Raw genomic sequence first — 18,837 nt, 5'->3', positions numbered from 1 at the left:
AAAATGTAACATATTCTTCCTATGTACAAATGTTATTTAATATTTTAACTCTTAAAGACTGGCAACAAACAGGTTCATTAATGACGCTGGTAAACTGATATAAAAATGTTCATTCATCTTTACAGAATTAATTATAAGACTTGAATCAGAAAGGAGTTCAGTGTTTGTAGAGAATTAATGCTAAGAGATTCTCAAATTAGTTACTGTTTTCCTATTTGACTTTAATAAATTCCCAATTTAAAAATTTTTTTTTGCACGAACAAGTACAAAGGTGAGAATCACTCTGATTACTATATAAATATGATTTTACATTCCAACCTAGATAACAAACTCAGACTAAAATTTATCAAGCTCTACTGTTTTAGGACTGGGGATGAAACCCAAGGTTTCAACCCCAGCACCGTGTGTGTGTGTGAGAGAGTGAGAGAGAGAGAGAGAGAGAGAGAGAGAATACCTAATTTCTTAAAAAGAAACTCTTAGCAAGGCACAGTGGCATATGCTTATAACCACAGCTACTCAGGAAGCTGAGGAAGGAGGATCTCATTCAAAGGCCAGCCTGGGCAACATAGTGAGACTACCTTAAAAAATGTTTTTAAATAAACCGTTTACTACCTTAGTTTTCAAAACATTATGAAATGAAACTCACAACGGGCAAAAGCATATTCTTTCTCATACAATCCAAAAAGCAGATAGTTAACAATTTTGTGATAGACCCTCCTTAGATTGTTCTATAATATTCCCATTTTCAGTAATGTTAACAGGAAAGTTGTGTCGCTGGGAATTCTCATGTTATTGTCAACATTTCAGCAAATCATATAAGAATCAACAAAGGGTTGTTAGTGCTGTACTTGGGAACCATGCATCCACCTGTAAGTGGATGTCACCTGAATGGATGATAGGGGAAATTCTTTGACCAACTAGTTGCATTTTTAGGTACCCTGGGTTCCAGCAGCTGCTTGATCTCTTCACCAGCGTCAAGATGAATTAGTTTTTCCATCCATATGCAGAATTTCTTCTGTATGCGTCTGCATCTTAGAAAAACAGCTCATGCGTGGCCTCTTCTAGGATACTGCCTATGCAGTTCCTATCACACATAGTACCCCCCCACATCAAGTAATCCTGGAATTTCCCTGGGCACAAATGAAGTCAGCTTTAAAGACATTGAGGTCATTTGATAAAACAGTATTAATTCTGTAAAGTGTATTTTTATTAAAACACGCTTACTCAGAACAAAAGCATAAACGTTGCTAAGAAAAGCCTGATAAATACAGCACTGATAAATAGCATTTAATTCATTAGACAAATGAAAGTAACCAATTCCAAGTGAAATAATAAAAAGACTAAGATGACATTACCATTTTTCATAGCTTCAGTGATTGTGCCTGGGAGCGTGTATTCTGTTACTATACAACTGACTTAATCTATAATAGTAGTTTTCAAACTTTGCTTAACATTCAAAACTGGAGTGATTTAACAATACCAAAAACCTAGGACGGATCCATAGGTTTGTTTTGTTTTAAGCTCCCTAGATGATTTTAATGTTCTGTCTTGGTCCAGAACCACTATATCCTTGAATATTTTAACTGCTTTGTGAAATTCTTAAGGATTATTTTGGCAGCTGACCTGTAACAAATTATTATACAATAATTCTCAGCTGACTGATTCTCATTAAAAGTTCCATTTTAAATTTTTTAAAAACCTATGGAAAAAACACATAAAAGACATACAGAATCCATGTATACCTCTGGGTCAGCTTTACAGAAGTCCTGTTATGTGCAATATGTTAAAAGGTACTATATGCCCTATATGCCATCAAAAAGCTTTATGGTTAATTGGGATATGATACAAATCATATCCTACCCCTGTAGAGAGGTATGGCTCTGAATCATCCTGTAATAAAGAAAACCTGTTTACATACAATGCAGCATGTTCCAAATATGTAAATATGTATGTAGCTATTAACATCAAGTAGAGGAGTGATTTCATAGGATTCTAATTTAGGATATGATCCTAAGTACATACTATTTATCCTTGAGCTAGGCTAGATCATATTTGGTTTAGGTCCCTAACAAAATTAACATTAAACTCTTCATTGTCAAGGACCTATTAAAAGCATTCATTCCTCAGACCACTCTTGACCACTGTGTTCCCAGTCAATCCCTATGCTGTACACTCGGTACACAAAAATTCAATGAATAAATGATCAATGGAAACAATCAGTCTTAGCCTTATACTACCTGCTTACATCAAGAAGCTGTTTTGGGGGTGGGGAGAAGGTACCGGGAATTGAACCCAGAGATTCTTAACCACTGAGCCACATCCCCAGACCCTTTCATTTTTTATTTTGAGACAGGGTCTCGCTGAGTTGCTCAGGGTCTCGATTATTGCTGAGGCTGGCTTTGAACTTGAAATCCTCCTGCCTCAGCCTTCTGAGTGGCTGGGATTCAGGCATGTGCCACCACACCCAGCAAGAAATAAGTCTTATGAAGAATTGTCCTATGAAATGCTCTAATGTATTTACCTCAGGGTACTTTTGAAAAGATGGCTTATTTATCACACAGTAGCTGTTTACAAAGATAAAAAAGAATGCTTTAATATCAACCTCTTTATTATCTAGAATAGCTAGGTAAGTGAAATAAGTCAATCCCCCAAAACCAAAGGCCAAATATTTTATCTGATAAGCAGACGATGATACACAGATGGGGGGGGGGGGTTAAGGAATTTTGGATTGTGCAGAGGAGTGAGGGGAAGGGTGGGCAGTGGTGATAGGAAAGACGGTAGATTGAGACAGACATTATTACCCTATATACATATATGAAAAAAAATTTTAAATATCAAAACAAAGCTGAAAATTTTAAATAATAAAAAAATTTTTAAAAACCAAAATATTCGGGCTGGGGATATAGCTCAGTTGGTAGCGTGTTTGCCTCACAAGCACAAGGCCCTGGGTTCAATCCCCAGTACCACAAAAAAAAAAAAAAAAAAAAATTCTGTCCCAGATGGAAGTATGGGTACTGGGGGATGGGGGGAATAGCTAGGGACAAAAAGAATAATCAGTCACATCACCCACTGTCTGTACCTAAAAGGCTATGGCATAACTGTTTAGCCCAATTATATCTAGCAAAAAAAATCTCAAGAAAGTCTTATCCCTACTGCCTCTCTAAACTTCACCTTACTCCTTTTTCCTACTTTTATTCCTTACTTTATGTTGTCTTGACTTTAAAACAAACAAATAGAAATCCTTGCTGAATTCAGAAAATGGTATAAGAACACATTATGCTGGGGACAGTGAGATAAGTTGCAGACTCAAAGATGACTACCAGCAATAAACACTGATAACCAAGACATTTTGAGACTTTAAAAAGAGGGACTTATTTGCCCAAACCCACAGATTCCAGAACAAGAGGGCACCCAAACAGTAAAGGACAGGCTTTGGGTGACAATGTAACAAATGTACACCCTAGTTCAGGATTGTGCTAGTGAGGAAGGCTGTTTATGGGGGACAGGGGAATACAGAAACTGCTCAATTCTGCTATAAACCTAAAATTGCTCTTAAAAAGTCTATTAAAAATTTACAGGGGCCATATTCTCAACTTATAGACACACAGGTCACTTTTATTAAACTGATATATCTTATTTTAAGAAAAAGACATATATTAAAAGCAACATTTATGCTTTTATATATGCAAACAATACAGGCACTCATTTTAGAAAATAAGGTAGGAAAAGTAAATCGAAATAGTATCTTAGTGCTTTAACACAACAAACTGCCAAAGGTAGGATACCCATCAGTAAGACTTAAAAGCTTGTAAAATGAAGTTAACATCCATGTTTTAATATACAGAAAACTACATTTAAAAAACTCATGCTTTTAAAATACTCATTAAAATAGAATAAAAGGTGCTCATGCTTCTTAATATAGAACAATGCATAGTTTATAATCAATATGAGTTCAAAAAAAACAAGACTGTTGTTTAGAACTTGATACCCATTAGCAGTAAGAGAACTTAAGTAAACCAGACTACCAGTTTCACAATGGTTTTTAGCTATGAGAGGACTTGGCATATCACTTTATTTCATTCTACTTCATTTTTGAGATGGGGTCTTGCTATGTTGCCTAGGTTGGGCTTGAACTCCTAGGCTCAAGGGATCTCCTGCCTCAGTCTCCGAAGCAGCTGGGGCTACAGACACATGCCACAGTGCCCAGCTCACCTTTCATTTAACTGAGAGCAGTTCTTAGTCCTGGCTACTTATTTTCACCACCTGAGGAGCTTTAAAAATGCTAATGCATGGGATCAGTGAATATCAGAAGTTTAAATATCCTCCCTGGTGATTTTAACATACAGCCAGGTTAAAGTGGATGGATTTTATCCACCTGGTTTGCATTTACTAAGTGGAAAATAGACAGTTCTTACCTGATTGTTGTTTCAGTGTTTTGTTACCAGTGTATTTATTTAGTGATTATCTTCAACAGTTATCAAAATATAATCAGATTACAAAAGGCCTACAATAGGGACATGGAGCTTTTAGTCACCAAGAGAGTAACTTCATAGTCTATGTAGGAAAGTCCAATTAACGTGCTTCATGGAATTCCCTATATGGGCTTAGGGTCTTATGAGTCCCCATTGCCTAAATTATTTCAAACAATTAAATATCCAATAGATTAAGAACCCTCAAAGATTCATAAGGAAAAAACAACAACAGACCACATGCCAGAGGAAAATGTGAAAAGAACATTAATAGACTGTTTATCGAAAAAATACAAATGGCCAAACATGATTTTTGAACTTTACTATATTGACCAAAGAAATCCAAAATTTCTATAAGATACAATTCTTCTACTTCATCAGCACGATTTTCTAAAAATACTCAATAGCAAGAATATGATGAACAAACACCCAAAACTCCTGAATGGGATAAAATATATTTTTATTATTTATTTATTTTTGTGTGGTAGTGGGGAATGAATCCAGGGTCTCATGCGTGCTATGCAAATGCTCCGCTACTGATCCACATTCCCAGTCCTAAACTTGATATACATTTAAAAAGCAGTATGGAAGTATAAGGTCAAGAGCCCTAGGTGTTCATACTTTTTACTCATGTTAGCAAGCTGTAAAAATGGGCCAAATAACCAACAGTAAAGAAGTTATAGTTAGCTCAATTATTCAAAATCCAAATATCCTAGATAACGGAATTTTGGTTAAAGTTTCAAAATGTAACTTTAAAAGGAAAAGGAAAACAGAAGCATACCTAGTGATAAATTTTGTTATATATTATGGGAGGAAACATACTCAAATGTTGACCAAAGTGGATCTATGGGTGACTTTAATATTCCACTTGACAGTTTTCTATTCCCAAAACTTTCTACAAAGAATTTATCACTTTGAAAGAAATGTTTGTTTTAACTTCCAAGCATAGTTAATTGATCAAGTATAATAATCTCTACCACAGGAAAATTGCAAGGTAAGACAAAAGCTTGTCATGATACATTCAGTACTTAAGTATGTCTGGTGAATAATAGGTGCTGGTATCCTAACTTCAGCAGACTGAGCTACTCTAATGTGGTCAGGTGGATTGAGAACTCAGATGTTCTTAAACAGCTGTCCTCAACAGTATCTCTGACATTCTCCAAAAGAGGAAACTAGCTGAGACAATTGACTTAACCATTATGATGGGTATCATTTTTGGAACCTCACTCTAGGTATTTTATCTGGCAGACCATTAGACCACACAAAAGCAAGCAATTATAGCCAAGACAAGATAAAGCTACCTGGGGTTCACCCTATGTTAATTACAAAAACTTTTTTCCTGCTGTCCATGCACACTGACCTACGTATCTATTCAGAGAATGACTTTCTTGAACTGAATGAAGTCTAATGCCCATTATTCATATTAAAAAAATCAAAATCCCTCCAAAAGATGATATAGAGCTAAAGAGTGATTTTACGGAGAAACTGCCCCACCTCATGAAAAATAATGGTCTAATCATAAAACTGCAAAGGAAATACATAAAACACACACGCACACAAAAAAAAAAAATCTATAAAGATAAATCAGACACTTGGTAAAAGTCTTGAATAACCACTTTTACATTAATTCACTACAAAAACTACAAAATTTACTATAAAATACTCTCTTGGCTCATTTCTAAGTAATTCAAATGAAAGTACTGCCAGAATTATCTGTATATCTCCAAACAGATTCTTAAAACATTCACATTTCCAAAACCTTCAAGAAGAAAATGAAAAATGCTCATAATAAGCTGCCTGTCAGTTAACTGATTATTTTTTAAAAAACTTAATAAGCATCTGTTGCCCAGATATCAAAATAAATTATTAAGCCTGATCATGCACGATATTAGTCGACATCATTATTTTCTCTTTTTAGAAGAAAATGCACTAATTGTTATATTAGTTGGCAGAAGCGTACATTCAGGATAATTCCTTCAACTTTTATGCTGCCACCAAAATCTTGTAAAGCATTTTCTGAATTATCAAGCTGGTAGTACCTTGAAGAAACAGTATGGAATAAGAAGTTTTTACTTTTCCCTTGGTTTCCATTCTGTGTAAACAGCTGGATGCAAATTTCAACATCCAAGGTATTATTCTCTTAGGCACATCCAGTTTAAGTTTCCCTGAATGTCCATGTCATTCACTCAAGTTAGTTCATAAAACATAGCTTTTCAACAATGCTCTTGCTATACGGTTAAATGTGTCTCTCCTCTTGCCCGAAGTCATAATTGACTCAGGAAACTAAAGTGTACCTAACTTACATTAAAAAATGCACAATGTCACATTTTTTTTCAGAAATAACAATATAGACAGTTGACCTGAAGTTTCTAATATTTAAGCTCTAGGTTGTTCCATCTTTGCTGCTTTGCATAATTATAGAAAAAAATCATTCACAGTTATCTCATGTGAATGGCACTGCCCCAAAACTATGCAGTGCCCAACTTACATAGTTATATTCACTGGTCTACACCTTAAACTACCATTTGATCCTTCATCATTACCTCAGAAAACTCTACATACTTCTAAAAGCCAAAAACTCACCAAATAGTACAAAAAATAGCAACTAAATTATAGATTCAAATTAATTTACTTTGGTGTTTGATTAGTATACAATTCAGAATAGATAAAGAGACCATTGGCGTTTTAGAGGTTTTAAACAATGGTCAAGGTGGCCAAATATGACTAAAGAATACCTAACCTATTTAAATAAGCCAAACAGAGAGAATTACCCATGAAGATATTTCCTCATGGCACTTCTACAATGAGTTTCTACCTTCAAAGAGAATTCTGTCCACCCATCTTCTCCCTTTCCATAAAAGGGTCACATATTGAGTAGTTACATAAAAACTATAGTTAGTGGAATGAAGTACTGTTCAAGAGAGCCATCGTGATCTTGATTAATACATTAGAACAGGTTACAAGAATGCATGAACAAGTTTATAGGCATTAATAAGGCTTTCTTTAAAAATATTACTAACTGTAAAATTGAAATATACCTAGAACCTGCCTTAGAACAACCCTGAAGTCTGCTTCTCTAGTGAGCTTCATGTACATTCCCTCAGTGATTTTAATACAAGGAACTACCAAATGAATTCAAGATATTCAAAGAATAAAAAGCATTTCTAAAGACTGTTTAAAATTCATATTTAATATTCTATATGGATGAGGCTTTCATTTGTAAGTTGAACACCTATAAAGTGCTTTTAAAACCAATCATTCTTACTGATGAGTTTAAATGAGTTTGGTTAGTTATAGGCTTAATTAACCAATATGATTTTTCTTGAAATATTCTTTGTACATCAGCAATATGCTGTCTTTGTGTGTAGAAACAAAACTTTCACAAAACTAGGAGGGAAAGCATAGTCACCTATAAAACTTTAGAAAACCAAAATTTCCCTCTCTTTAATGCAGCAATAAACAATATTATCATGATCTATTAAACATTAGGTAGTTTACAAAATTTTCCTAATCATTGTGAGTCTTCACCAGTGAGAATTTCCCACTTAAGAACCATTCATATATCATGTTTCTTCCATTATGAAATTTCAACACTCTCTTTGTCACAGTACACAGTATCAGATGTGATAATACAGGGAAAGCAGGTATGTAAAACATGTAATAAATTACAGACCCTTATACCAATGACAGCTGGAACAAGTAAATTTCCAACAAACTTTTTAAAGCTTCAGGACTAAGAAAAAATTTTGACCCCCCTCCCCAACCAAAAACAAAAAATCTGTCCAGTATGAGTAAGCAATAAAGATAATTAGTTTATCATTCACTGAATTGGGGGAAAACACAAACTTATCATTTTAGGAGGAATAGTTCTTAGAAAACTTTAATGAAAGATAGTGTCATTTTAGACACCATAAGTGCAGTGACTATATAATAAAGCCAGATGCCTATTCCTGAGGAGAACATACTTCGCATTAACACTGAACAGTAAGTATTAAATCTAAGCCGTGCTAAAAAGGCAATGATGGGAGTTCAGGTAATGTGTTACAGAGAAAGAGACTTGTGAGAAATTCCATTACTTAAAAATAATCTTGTCTCTACCAGTAACAACTTAAATAATTTTTCTGCTGATGTGCTAAAGTGCACTGGAAACCTCAGAAAAGGTTTGGTGTTTTTGTTTTTTTTTTGTTTTTTTTTTTAATTGGCCACATCTTGTTAACAGACTGCAGTCTTCAAATTTACTCAAGAGCTGCAGGTCTCCTGGATTTTTTCAAGTGTCACTCATCTAACTGAGCCTGACAGCTGAAAAATGCCATCAGTTGCTTTACAGTCAGTTTAAAAAACATCCTCTACCTGGTATCTCTGCAGTGATTGTCTTGCTGCTCCCTGAAACCTCTTCATCATCATCTGAGGAGCTTGTACTTGAGTCACAAGTCAGGTCACTGTCACTGGTACTACTGTCCTGCAGCAAGTTGTATTTCTTTCTTGCAGCAGCCTCCCGTTTCTGCCTCAGCAATCTAATCCGCTCCTTGTGCTTTTGGCTCCGATGACCTTTAACCTTGGCAACTCGGCCATTCTGTTTATCACTGGATTGCCGGTTTTTCTTGGCAGCCATAGTAGATGTTTCACTTTCAGAACGAGACCGCCTAGACTTACGACCAACTGTGGCACCAGACACTCCAGAAGGGTCTCCTTCCACTGCTGTTTCTGCCTGGGAGGGTTCATTTTCTTCTGCAGAAGACAATGTATCTGAATCAGCCAGGTGACCACTAGAGGAAGGGGAAAGCATGCAATGATTAGAGGAGTCACTCTCATAAACTCGACCAGTTGTCGCCTTGTCACTCTCTGTGGATGCTAACTGAGACTCAGAAGAGTCTCTTCTCAGTTCCATCAACAAGCAAGGCATTGAAGAAAGAACTGCAGAATCTGCTACGCCATCTTTCTGAACTTGAGATTCTAGTTCTACAGATCCATCTTCCTCCTTGGCTGTCTCTTGTTCAGATGTTTTTGGTGGGACTTCAGACTCAATGAGTTCTTCAACTTTTCCCACTGCCTCTTCCATCTTCATTTCAGAATTTCAAGTTAAATCATGGAGCAGTGTCTAGGAAATGATATCAAAGATGCAACAGGAAAGCAACCTGTACAAAAACACACAAAATCAATAAAAAGAAATGGAAGATTATTTATTCAATAAACATGCCTACTTTTCTAGGCAGGTTTTCTAGACAAAAATTGCCCCTACAAAGGCCTTTAAAATATTGTATATTCTTATCCACTTGCTTTAAACAGACTGAAAATTCAAAGAGCTTAATATCAGCAAAGTTCTAGCAGATTCAGCTACTAAAAAGGGCACATTATTCCTCTATTACTAAACTTACAAAGCCAGCAAGTAAATAAACAAGGATTTTCAAGTTTAGAACTTTAAATAGGAAACGAATCTTCAAAACACTGATATACTTAATATGTGTATTTGACTTTAATATAAATGAAAAGGAATACTTTAAGAAAAGTAGTCTAGAAAGCACTGAATTAACTGATTACTTCTATACTCAAATTTTCCAAGAAAACAGGTGGCAGGTTCAAAAAAGAAATAGTAATGTAAACCATTGTTTTACATGCATTTGGCAAATGAGCAACCAAAGTGTGCATACCAAACCTGTTTGCATCCCCCCTCAATAGGATTGCTTAAAAGGAGCATTAAGAGGAATGGCTAGATTTGCTGTTCCCTCAGTCCTTCCTAGTTCCCAAAGCTCTCTCATGCGTAATGTTGAGTACAGTGTGTAGGGAAATGTTTTGTTTTATAAATAATGACCCCTGAATACAGTTCAACTACTTTGTGAACCCAGGAAACCCTACTCTCTGAATTATGCTAATGGGTTTAAGAGAAAGCATCCTACACACATTTTACACCTTATATGCTCAATTTAGAATTTAACATCCACACCACCACCATGAACAATACAACTCTAAATAATCATGAACAAACAGTCCAAAGGGAGTGAGGGGAGGGAATGGAACAAAGGAAGGCAGAGAAGCAAGGAGGGAGGGAATAATCTTTAACCACAAGAGTCTGTGACCTATACAGTACAGATTTCATTAACTGGCAGTTTTTAAGAGGATGCTAAGAATGTGCAACACAAATCAGTATCTTGCCCTGCACATGTAACATTACAGAAGGCAACTACCAAGATGTTCCATAAATCATAGACACAAACGTTAATCTAATGCTAGTCAGGTGCATTATGCCATCTCTATCAGTTGACTTATCAAGTTACCTGATGGTTAAATTTACAACAGAAGATAACTAGAAAATATCTGAAAAAATTTCTTGTTGGTTTAACAGGCTAAGCCTTTTTGTTAATACAAACACGGATATTGTATATACCTGATTTTGTTTTTCATAGTCCTGTTCTCAACTGCTAGTATAACAGGAATTCTGATAAGTTTCCTTAATACATTTGCAGGAAAAAAAGAACATTCATAGCTACTGGAACGTTTATTAGATTTAAAATACTCCCGTGAGTAGCCTACTTCATAAGCATGTTTGTATCATTACTAATTTTTCAGCTAAATTAAAATAAGCATAAATGTTTTTCCTAACATTGTTCCAAAAGGAATGTAACATTTCTGAAAGCCAACAGAGAGGGAGTAAAAGTTAAACCAAGAAACTGGAAGTGTCATAAGTGAAGTATGTTTGGAATACAAACATGAAAAAAAAATTGTAGACTTAAAGTACTTCCCACACACGAAGAATAAGCCCTAGATTATCTAACAAAAATGAGTGTTTGAAGCTGGTAATAGTGGCACAAACCTGTAATCCCGGCAACTTGGGAGGCTGAGGTAAGAGAATCACAAATTCAAGGTCAGTTGAGGCAACTTAGCAAGACCCTGTCTCGAAATAAAAATAAGGGCTGGGGAGATAGCTCAGTTGGTAGAGTGCCTGCCTTGCAAACACAAGACCCTGGATTTAATCCCCAGCACTGCCCCCCCCCCCCAAAAAAAGGATGAGGATGTGAGGATGTAGTGCAGAGGCGGAGTACTTGTCTAGCATGTGTGAGGCCCTGGGTTCAATTCCCAGCAACAAAAAAATTGAATTGACTCTTCTGTTGAGAATCAATTTATATATTGTGAAATACAGATATTTTTTTCTTAAAGTTGAAATACCTGAGAAATATAACGAAATGAAATTAATGTCAACGATAAATCACAAACATCAAGCCTCTAGTTTTTTAAAAGAAGGCAGCACTTTTCAAAGATGGCTTTTCAAAATACCACAATACAATGTCATGTTGAAAAATAAAAATTTATTGCCCCATTTATTCAGAAGCTGCCAAGAGGGTTGGTTCTTCCAAGGAAGCTAAGGCCTTGTTGGGGCTCTCACTTCATCAGGAAATAAGTGCCACGTCCCACACTGCCACCACCATGGTTTCCTGATCCCTCAGTTCATCCAGATCTGATCTACTTACTCTCCTCATGCAGGACCAATGAGGTAATTTACACAGAGAATACCATCAGGTCCTCATAAGAGCAGCTAGTAGAAATGCAGACCTTTTTGGCCTGGCTACATTGGTAGCCTTCCTTGGTAACATAAGGGATGCTGAACCTGCTCCAGCTTCTGGTGCTACATCAGCAGGAGGTCCTACTCCAGCTTAGAAGAAAGTGGAAGCAAATAAATAATCTGAGGAGTCTTGTGATATGATACATGGGCTTTGGCCTTTCCGACTAAACTTCTTTTGTAACATGTTTAATAAAAAGTTGAATAAAGTTACTAAAATACCATAACTCTAATTTCTTCAGGAAACAAGTTGTGTGGGTAGACAAATAAATATGAACTTTTTCTCATAAGGAAAATTATAATTCCAATTATTTTCAATAAGGTCCATTAATCAACTGATTATCTTTTGAGTTCCTTAAATTTATTAAATGAGATTTAAATTTCTGCTGCCTAAATAACCAGTATTATGGTCAAAACCATTCACATTTGCCCAAATCAATCACAGAAAACTAACATCAACCATAAATAAGTTACCAGTTAGCTCATTATGACATGTCCATACAACAGGGCCATAAGTATGAGAAAGCTCTTTATACAGTGACATGGAGAAATTCTCATTAACAAAATTTAAATGAACAAAAGAAGTAATTTTATTATTTGTATAAAGGCAGTTATATTTATTTATGTGAATTTGTAAAAGCACAGAATTTCTGGAAGAATACTTAAGAAAATGGTAATGCCAGCTGCTTTGGTAAGGAAAAGAGAAATAATACTAAGTGAATAAAGAATAGGAATAGAAGATTAGGTATTGTATATAGTTTTATACCTCTTGAATTTTGTATTACAAATAATTGTTGGCTTTCAAAACTCCACTCTGACATAAAAGTCTTTTGAAAAGCCTTCTGAATAAAAAGGGAGCGATGCTTTTTTTTGGCCATGACACCAAACTACTTTTGGGTCAGTTTTATTCAGTGAATTCTACTAGGCTTTCTCCTTATTGCACAAGTTTAATTAAATATAAGGGGGAAAGTGGAAAACCAAGCTCTGACACAACTCTGTATAGCGGAATTAAAATGAAGTTCCCTAAATACAAGAGGAAAAGATGTCATACCTAAAGTTTAATTTTTCCCAACCACCAGACTACTTATTGCACAGTTTTGGTTAGTGGGGGAAAGTGAGTTATTTTTGGAAGGGATAGTCAAGTAGCTGGCAATAGAAAGTGATAAAATTATCAAATGGGAATTGCATCAGATAAATGGGATAAAAGGCTCTCAAACTTTCTGTGGATTAATGTTCACAATGAATTTCTAAATATGTAACATCTTTCTTATTAGAACAGCATTTTCTCCCACGTTGTTCTTCCCATCAATCTAAAGGAAGCACCCCTTCCTATATGGGTATTAGAGTTCAATTTCTCATCTCCCTACAATCTTACATTATTGTTACTTGGTTCTCACAAACCTCTTAAACTCAACTGGACCACTCTTTCCCTATCACCAGTTCTCAATCTCATATCTCCTTCTCTGGGTACTACTCCCTTCTTGCACAAGATATTTCAGTATTTTGTTGTCAGAACATAAAAGAGCCCAAACTGATCACTGGGTAATCATTTGACTAACCCTTTGTCACTACAAAGATTCAAACCTGATCTACCTGATGAAGCATATAACTACAGACAGGCTTCTTTTGTACCATGGTATGATGTAGCAACTAAAGAAGAAGAAATGATTAAGGAATTTAGTTTGTTACTACAGGAAATCTTTTTTTTTTTTTGCGGGGGGGCGGGGTGTATCTGGGATTGAATCCAGGGCTGCTTAACCACTGAGCCATATCCGTCAGTTTTATTTTATTTTTTATTTTGAGACAGGGTCTCACTAAATTGCTGAGGCTGACTTTGAACTTGCAATCTTCATGCCTCAGCCTCCTGAGCTGCTGGTATTAAAGGTGTGCACCAATGCACCCAGATCCAGGAATCTGGAGCAAAGGTTATTGTTGCACAGCAGCACTTATTCAATTCTCTTGCTAGAGTGGATTTAGATAACAGAATAGCTCATGATTATTTACTGGCTGACCAAGGTGAAGTCTATGCTATTGTTAATACTATGTGTTGTACATGGATCACTCCTCTAGGCAAGATGAGACCCAAATAGACAAAATAAAAGAACAAGGCACATAGCTACTAGTCTCAGTCTCCCTTCATCTTTTTTTTTTTATTCTTTGGTTTTGCTTTTTTTTTTTTTTTTTTTTATTTGTTTGTTTGTGGTACTGGGGACTGAACTCAAGGTCTGCCTGGCACTTTGCCAGGGCAAGTGCTCTACCATTGACCATGGTACCTGGCTGCCTGTCAAATTTCTGAAGAAGTACAACTACTAACAGAAGAGTGATGGCCAAACACTTTATAATGATAGCCAAATGACAATGATAGAAGAACAGATAAAACTAAACTTGACAGTAAAATCCAGGCAGACTAGCCTGAGAGCTTCTCTTTCTGAAGTCTCCTATTGCTCTAATGTGGTGACAGTGTTTTAAAATTAACTCCTAATGGCTACCCATTAGCCTCCATTGGAAGATAAGAACAACCAGGACAGGTCCAAAAACAATCAAACCTAATTTCAGAATGGTTGATCAGCAAATCCTTTCAGAGAAATTTCTTCATCAAAAGGGGAAATGTGACAGTTATTGATATCAAAATGGAGTCCCTTATGTGGGGACATAAAGGAAGACCCCTCTTTCATATGTGCTTATGATGGGAATAATGCAAAGAATTCCCAAAAATCAAAGTATTCCAGATAAGGCCCTTTCACAAGGACACTTCCATGATAATACTGTTTCTACCAATGAGCTAATGTCAACTCCTACAATGAAAGTCTATAACCAGTGGTCTCTATTTCAAAACAGTTTACATAAACTTCTTGTTTCTGTCTTTAAAAGTTTCCTCTTTGCCACCACCCCCTTGGATGTACCTATGGTCCTCCACAGCACATATATCCAGACTATAATTTCCTACTACCCTCAAATAAACTCCGTTTTGAAAGGGTCTTTCTAATGTTCGCTTCAAGTTGACTAATCCTAAATAGCTTTCTAGCCTGTCCACTAGTCTCAAATGTCTACTCTCATCACCCTAGATAGAACCTCTGTCAGTTATTTCTCAATGAAAGTAATGATGTAATATTCTGTCTCTCTCCATGCACCTTCTATCTTGGTCCTACCTGTGAATCTGTTCTCATAAGGCAGGCAGGACAATACTTTCACAAGGAATTACATCTTTATATAAGAAGATATTTTTAAATGTCCTAGAAGGAGATGGGAATGTGGTTCAGTGGGAAAGTGCTTGCCTCACATGCAGGAAGCCCTGGGTTCAATCCCCAACACCACAAAATAAATGAGTAAATAAATAAATGCCTATAAGATTCAGATGAAGGAGAAATGACCAAGAGGGGAAGTTAAAGGCAACCCAAGCATTTTGTGTGTGTGTGTGTGTGTGTGTGTGTGTGTGTGTGTGTGTGTTACAGGATCTAATTTGTGGCCTTGTGCTAAGTGAAGGTTCTACTACTGAGCCACATCGCCAGGATAGTGATGCAGGAGGATCACACATTCAAGGCCAGCCTCTACAACTCAATAAGATCCTACCTCAAAATTTTAAAGAGAAATGTGGGGGAAACTGGGAGTGTAGGTCAGTGGTAGAACATCCCTTGGATCAATACCCAGTACCAAAAAATATATATATTAGCTAGAACATGTGCCCACCTGTAACTCCAGCTACTCAAGAAAACTGAAACAGAAGGAGCCAAATTCAAGTCAACTTCAGCCACTTAGCAAGACCCTCTGTTCAAATATATATTTTTTTTAAAGCGGCTAATTATATAGTGATTTTTAAAGTGGCTAATTATATAGTGATTATATAGTGATAGCGTGCTTGCCGAGTATCCACAAGGCCTTGGATTCAATCCCTAGTAAGGCAAAAACCAAAACAAAATAATTATATGCAGTAATCTAAAAGGTTAGATTAATTTTAATTCTGGACAATGAAAATAGGCTTGTTTTATTAGATGTTGTAACCCTTAAGGAACTAAGGCAACAGAATACGAATACAGGGGTAAAGTTAATGGAATGGAAGCAGTAAACTGCCTCTAAGAGAAAAGACAGGAAGTAGAATGAGGTTATTGTGAAGGTCTAGGAGAAAAGTTGACGGAGTTTATTTCATGTCAGATGTCCTTCTTGGCCAGCAAAACTTCATACAAAGTGAAAAAAAGGCAGGTGTGGGGGGTTTGTAAAACATGAAAAAGGAAACCTGATGTAGCTCAGTGGAAGAACACCTGCCTACCATGCACAAGGCCCTGGTTCCATCCTCAACACTGGAGAGGGAAAAAGAGAGGGGAAAGGGGAAAGTCTCAGAGAGGAGAGAAAGAAAGGGGGGAGGGGAAAAATCACAACATCTGACAGAATAAAACTGCTGAGTAGATTAATTAATATAGAGTCAAAAAGAACAATTCACAATACTCAGTTTTCAAACTATGTAGGAACCATTAACATAAATTTAAGGGGGAAATGTGATTGCTTCCCCTGCTCACCTCTCCAGTTTCCTCTGGGGCATCACACCCTAGCTTTCTCCAGCTATAAGAATGTCACAAAAACAATTTTTTCAGATCTCTGGCCTTTTGCACTCATTTTGTGTTTGCTCTCTTGGTGGTTACTTTTCACAGAAATCAGAACAGTAGAGACTATTGCCCCTACTATATGCATATTACCCACCTTATGTTCCTTCACAGCATCTGGCACAATTTTATACTGTCCATCACCCAATTATAAGAACATATATTAATTTTAAGAGAAAAAACTGTATACTCAACCCCTGCCCCAGTTTATTTACCTCTATACTCAACAAGCAAAGCAGACCTTAAGGCAAAAACTATTATCAAGCCAATAGAAACCTAAAATCTTTCACTGCCTAAGGATAAACAAAATAGGAATCCCTAGAAATTTTCTCTGGACTACGAATTTCCCGTGGAAGTAGAAAGCAAGATTATTAGTGAAGGATGAAGATGAAGGAGGTGGGGCTACAGTCTAATTATGTTCTGAGAGTTCCCTAAGGGTCCAACTCGATTTAAGGTTTGGTCCCAGGATAGTGCTATGAGTAGAGAGATTGGGGTAGGGCCTGAGTTCACTGAGAGTGAGCACTCAGAAAGTAGTTCTCTGGGACTCTGGTAGTTCTCAAGAGAAGACTGTTATAAAAGCCTGAATTTGGTCCCACCCAGCTCTTGACTCTTACTTGCTAGCTTTCTACCACCACTGCTATCCATATCACGAGGAAATACAGTCAAAGAACAGCTCTGACTGAGTCTGTGTTAGGCCATTTGGACTTTCAGACTTCAAACTGTTTGTTAAATAAACACCTTTTCTTCCTAAGTAGTCTGCAACCAGGTATTTCATTCTAGTGGTACAAAGCTAACTAACACAGGTGCATGGAGGTTAATCAGAGAACCAGGTATGAAACAGTAGTGGGAAAGTGAACAAACTAGGCAAAGTATAGTAAATGATTTTAAGGCAATAGTAAAAGCTCACTCTAAAAGTTGTAGCATGAACTTAAAGACTAATACAAGTAGATGTGTTTTTCTCAATTCCAGCTGTATAAAAATCAAGTTCAGAGATGGCAGAATTTCAACTTAAGCAGAACTGTAGTTTTTATCAAGCAAGTAGAACAAAGCAAAAAAGAAGAAAGAGTATGTGCAGCAAGAAAATGATTTAATATCACATCAGTTAAGTACAGACTAGTATCAAAGTGGTAGAACCAATGAAATGAACACCCCAGTGAAGTCAAAGAATGCTAGAATTAGGGTACTACAGAGAATGAGCTAGAAAGATAGAACTCAAGAGTGAATCAAACTAGGATTAGGGAAGGGTTACAGTTATTGGTAATCAACAGGATCAGTAGGATCTAAAACAATACTACATAGAATTTTATCTGTGAATGTCCATCTGCAATGAAAGTAGTAAAGAAATTGAGAATAATAGTTTAGTAATTTAACAGCAATTTGATATGGCTGTGACAACTGAACAGCATTTCAATTTCCTAATAACTGATTTTTACTATATTTTACAAAAGAATTAATCCAGGGTGGGTTGGAAAGAAAAATATACTGGTCCTTTAAAATGGATACTTCGAGAAGCACTGGCTAAACTATGACCATGAAGTAGGTGGCTGAGGTAGTAGGGCAGACATCATTATTGCAGGAGAGCTGTTCACAGAACTGCATGGGAAGTGTCAGAAGGATTATCTATATTGTACTAAAATTACCATGAATTAAGATAAGATTAAAAAAGGGCAAAATGATAATAAGCAAGTAACAGAAATCAGGTAATACATGGATGGAGACCAGCAATCAATAGATCACAGTAAAAACAAGGCAAATGGATGATACAAACTGATTCAAAGTAGAGTTTTTAAAGAGGAAAAGAAAAATAATCAGAAAACATCAAGGAGGAGCTGGGCGCAATGGTACACACCTGTCATCCCAGGGACTGGGAAGGCTAAAGAGGACTGCAAGTTCAAGGCCAGACTCAGCAACTTAGTGAGAACTCACTCAAAAATAAAAAAATGATTGGGGATGTTGCTCAGTGATAAACTGCCCTGGATTCAATCCCCAGTACAGGAAAGAAAGAAAAGGAAGAGGAGGAAGACAGAGAAAGAAAGGAAGCAAGGAGAGGAAAAGAAAAGAAAAGAAAGGGAAGGGGAGGGGAGGGGAGGGGAGGGGACGGGAGGGGACGGGAGGGGACGGGAGGGGACGGGAGGGGGTAAATAAATGGCAATGAAAAAACGAGAAAACCATTTACCCCTCCCGTCCAGGCCAGAGGAGATGAAGACTGCAGGAGAAAAAA

General features: G+C 36.5%; 1 protein-coding gene across 6 annotated transcripts in view; it reads right to left on the bottom strand.

Annotated features, from left to right (window-relative positions):
• Window positions 1-18,837, bottom strand: part of ARK2N (arkadia (RNF111) N-terminal like PKA signaling regulator 2N) — an 88,470-nt gene that overhangs the window by 35,416 nt on the left and 34,217 nt on the right. For all 6 annotated transcript variants that reach the window (XM_079108799.1, XM_079108796.1, XM_079108797.1 and 3 more), the window contains one exon: window positions 8,820-9,604. In XM_079108799.1, coding sequence (XP_078964925.1) covers window positions 8,820-9,534 — 715 coding nt within the window. In that variant the 5' untranslated portion in view covers window positions 9,535-9,604. The remainder of the gene's footprint in view (window positions 1-8,819; window positions 9,605-18,837) is intronic.

This window comes from Sciurus vulgaris (assembly GCF_902686455.1).
Source record: "Sciurus vulgaris genome assembly, chromosome: 13".
Classification (NCBI taxonomy): domain Eukaryota; kingdom Metazoa; phylum Chordata; class Mammalia; order Rodentia; family Sciuridae; genus Sciurus; species Sciurus vulgaris.
Note: the sequence above shows the minus strand (reverse complement) of the source record. Positions and strands in the feature narration are given on the sequence as shown.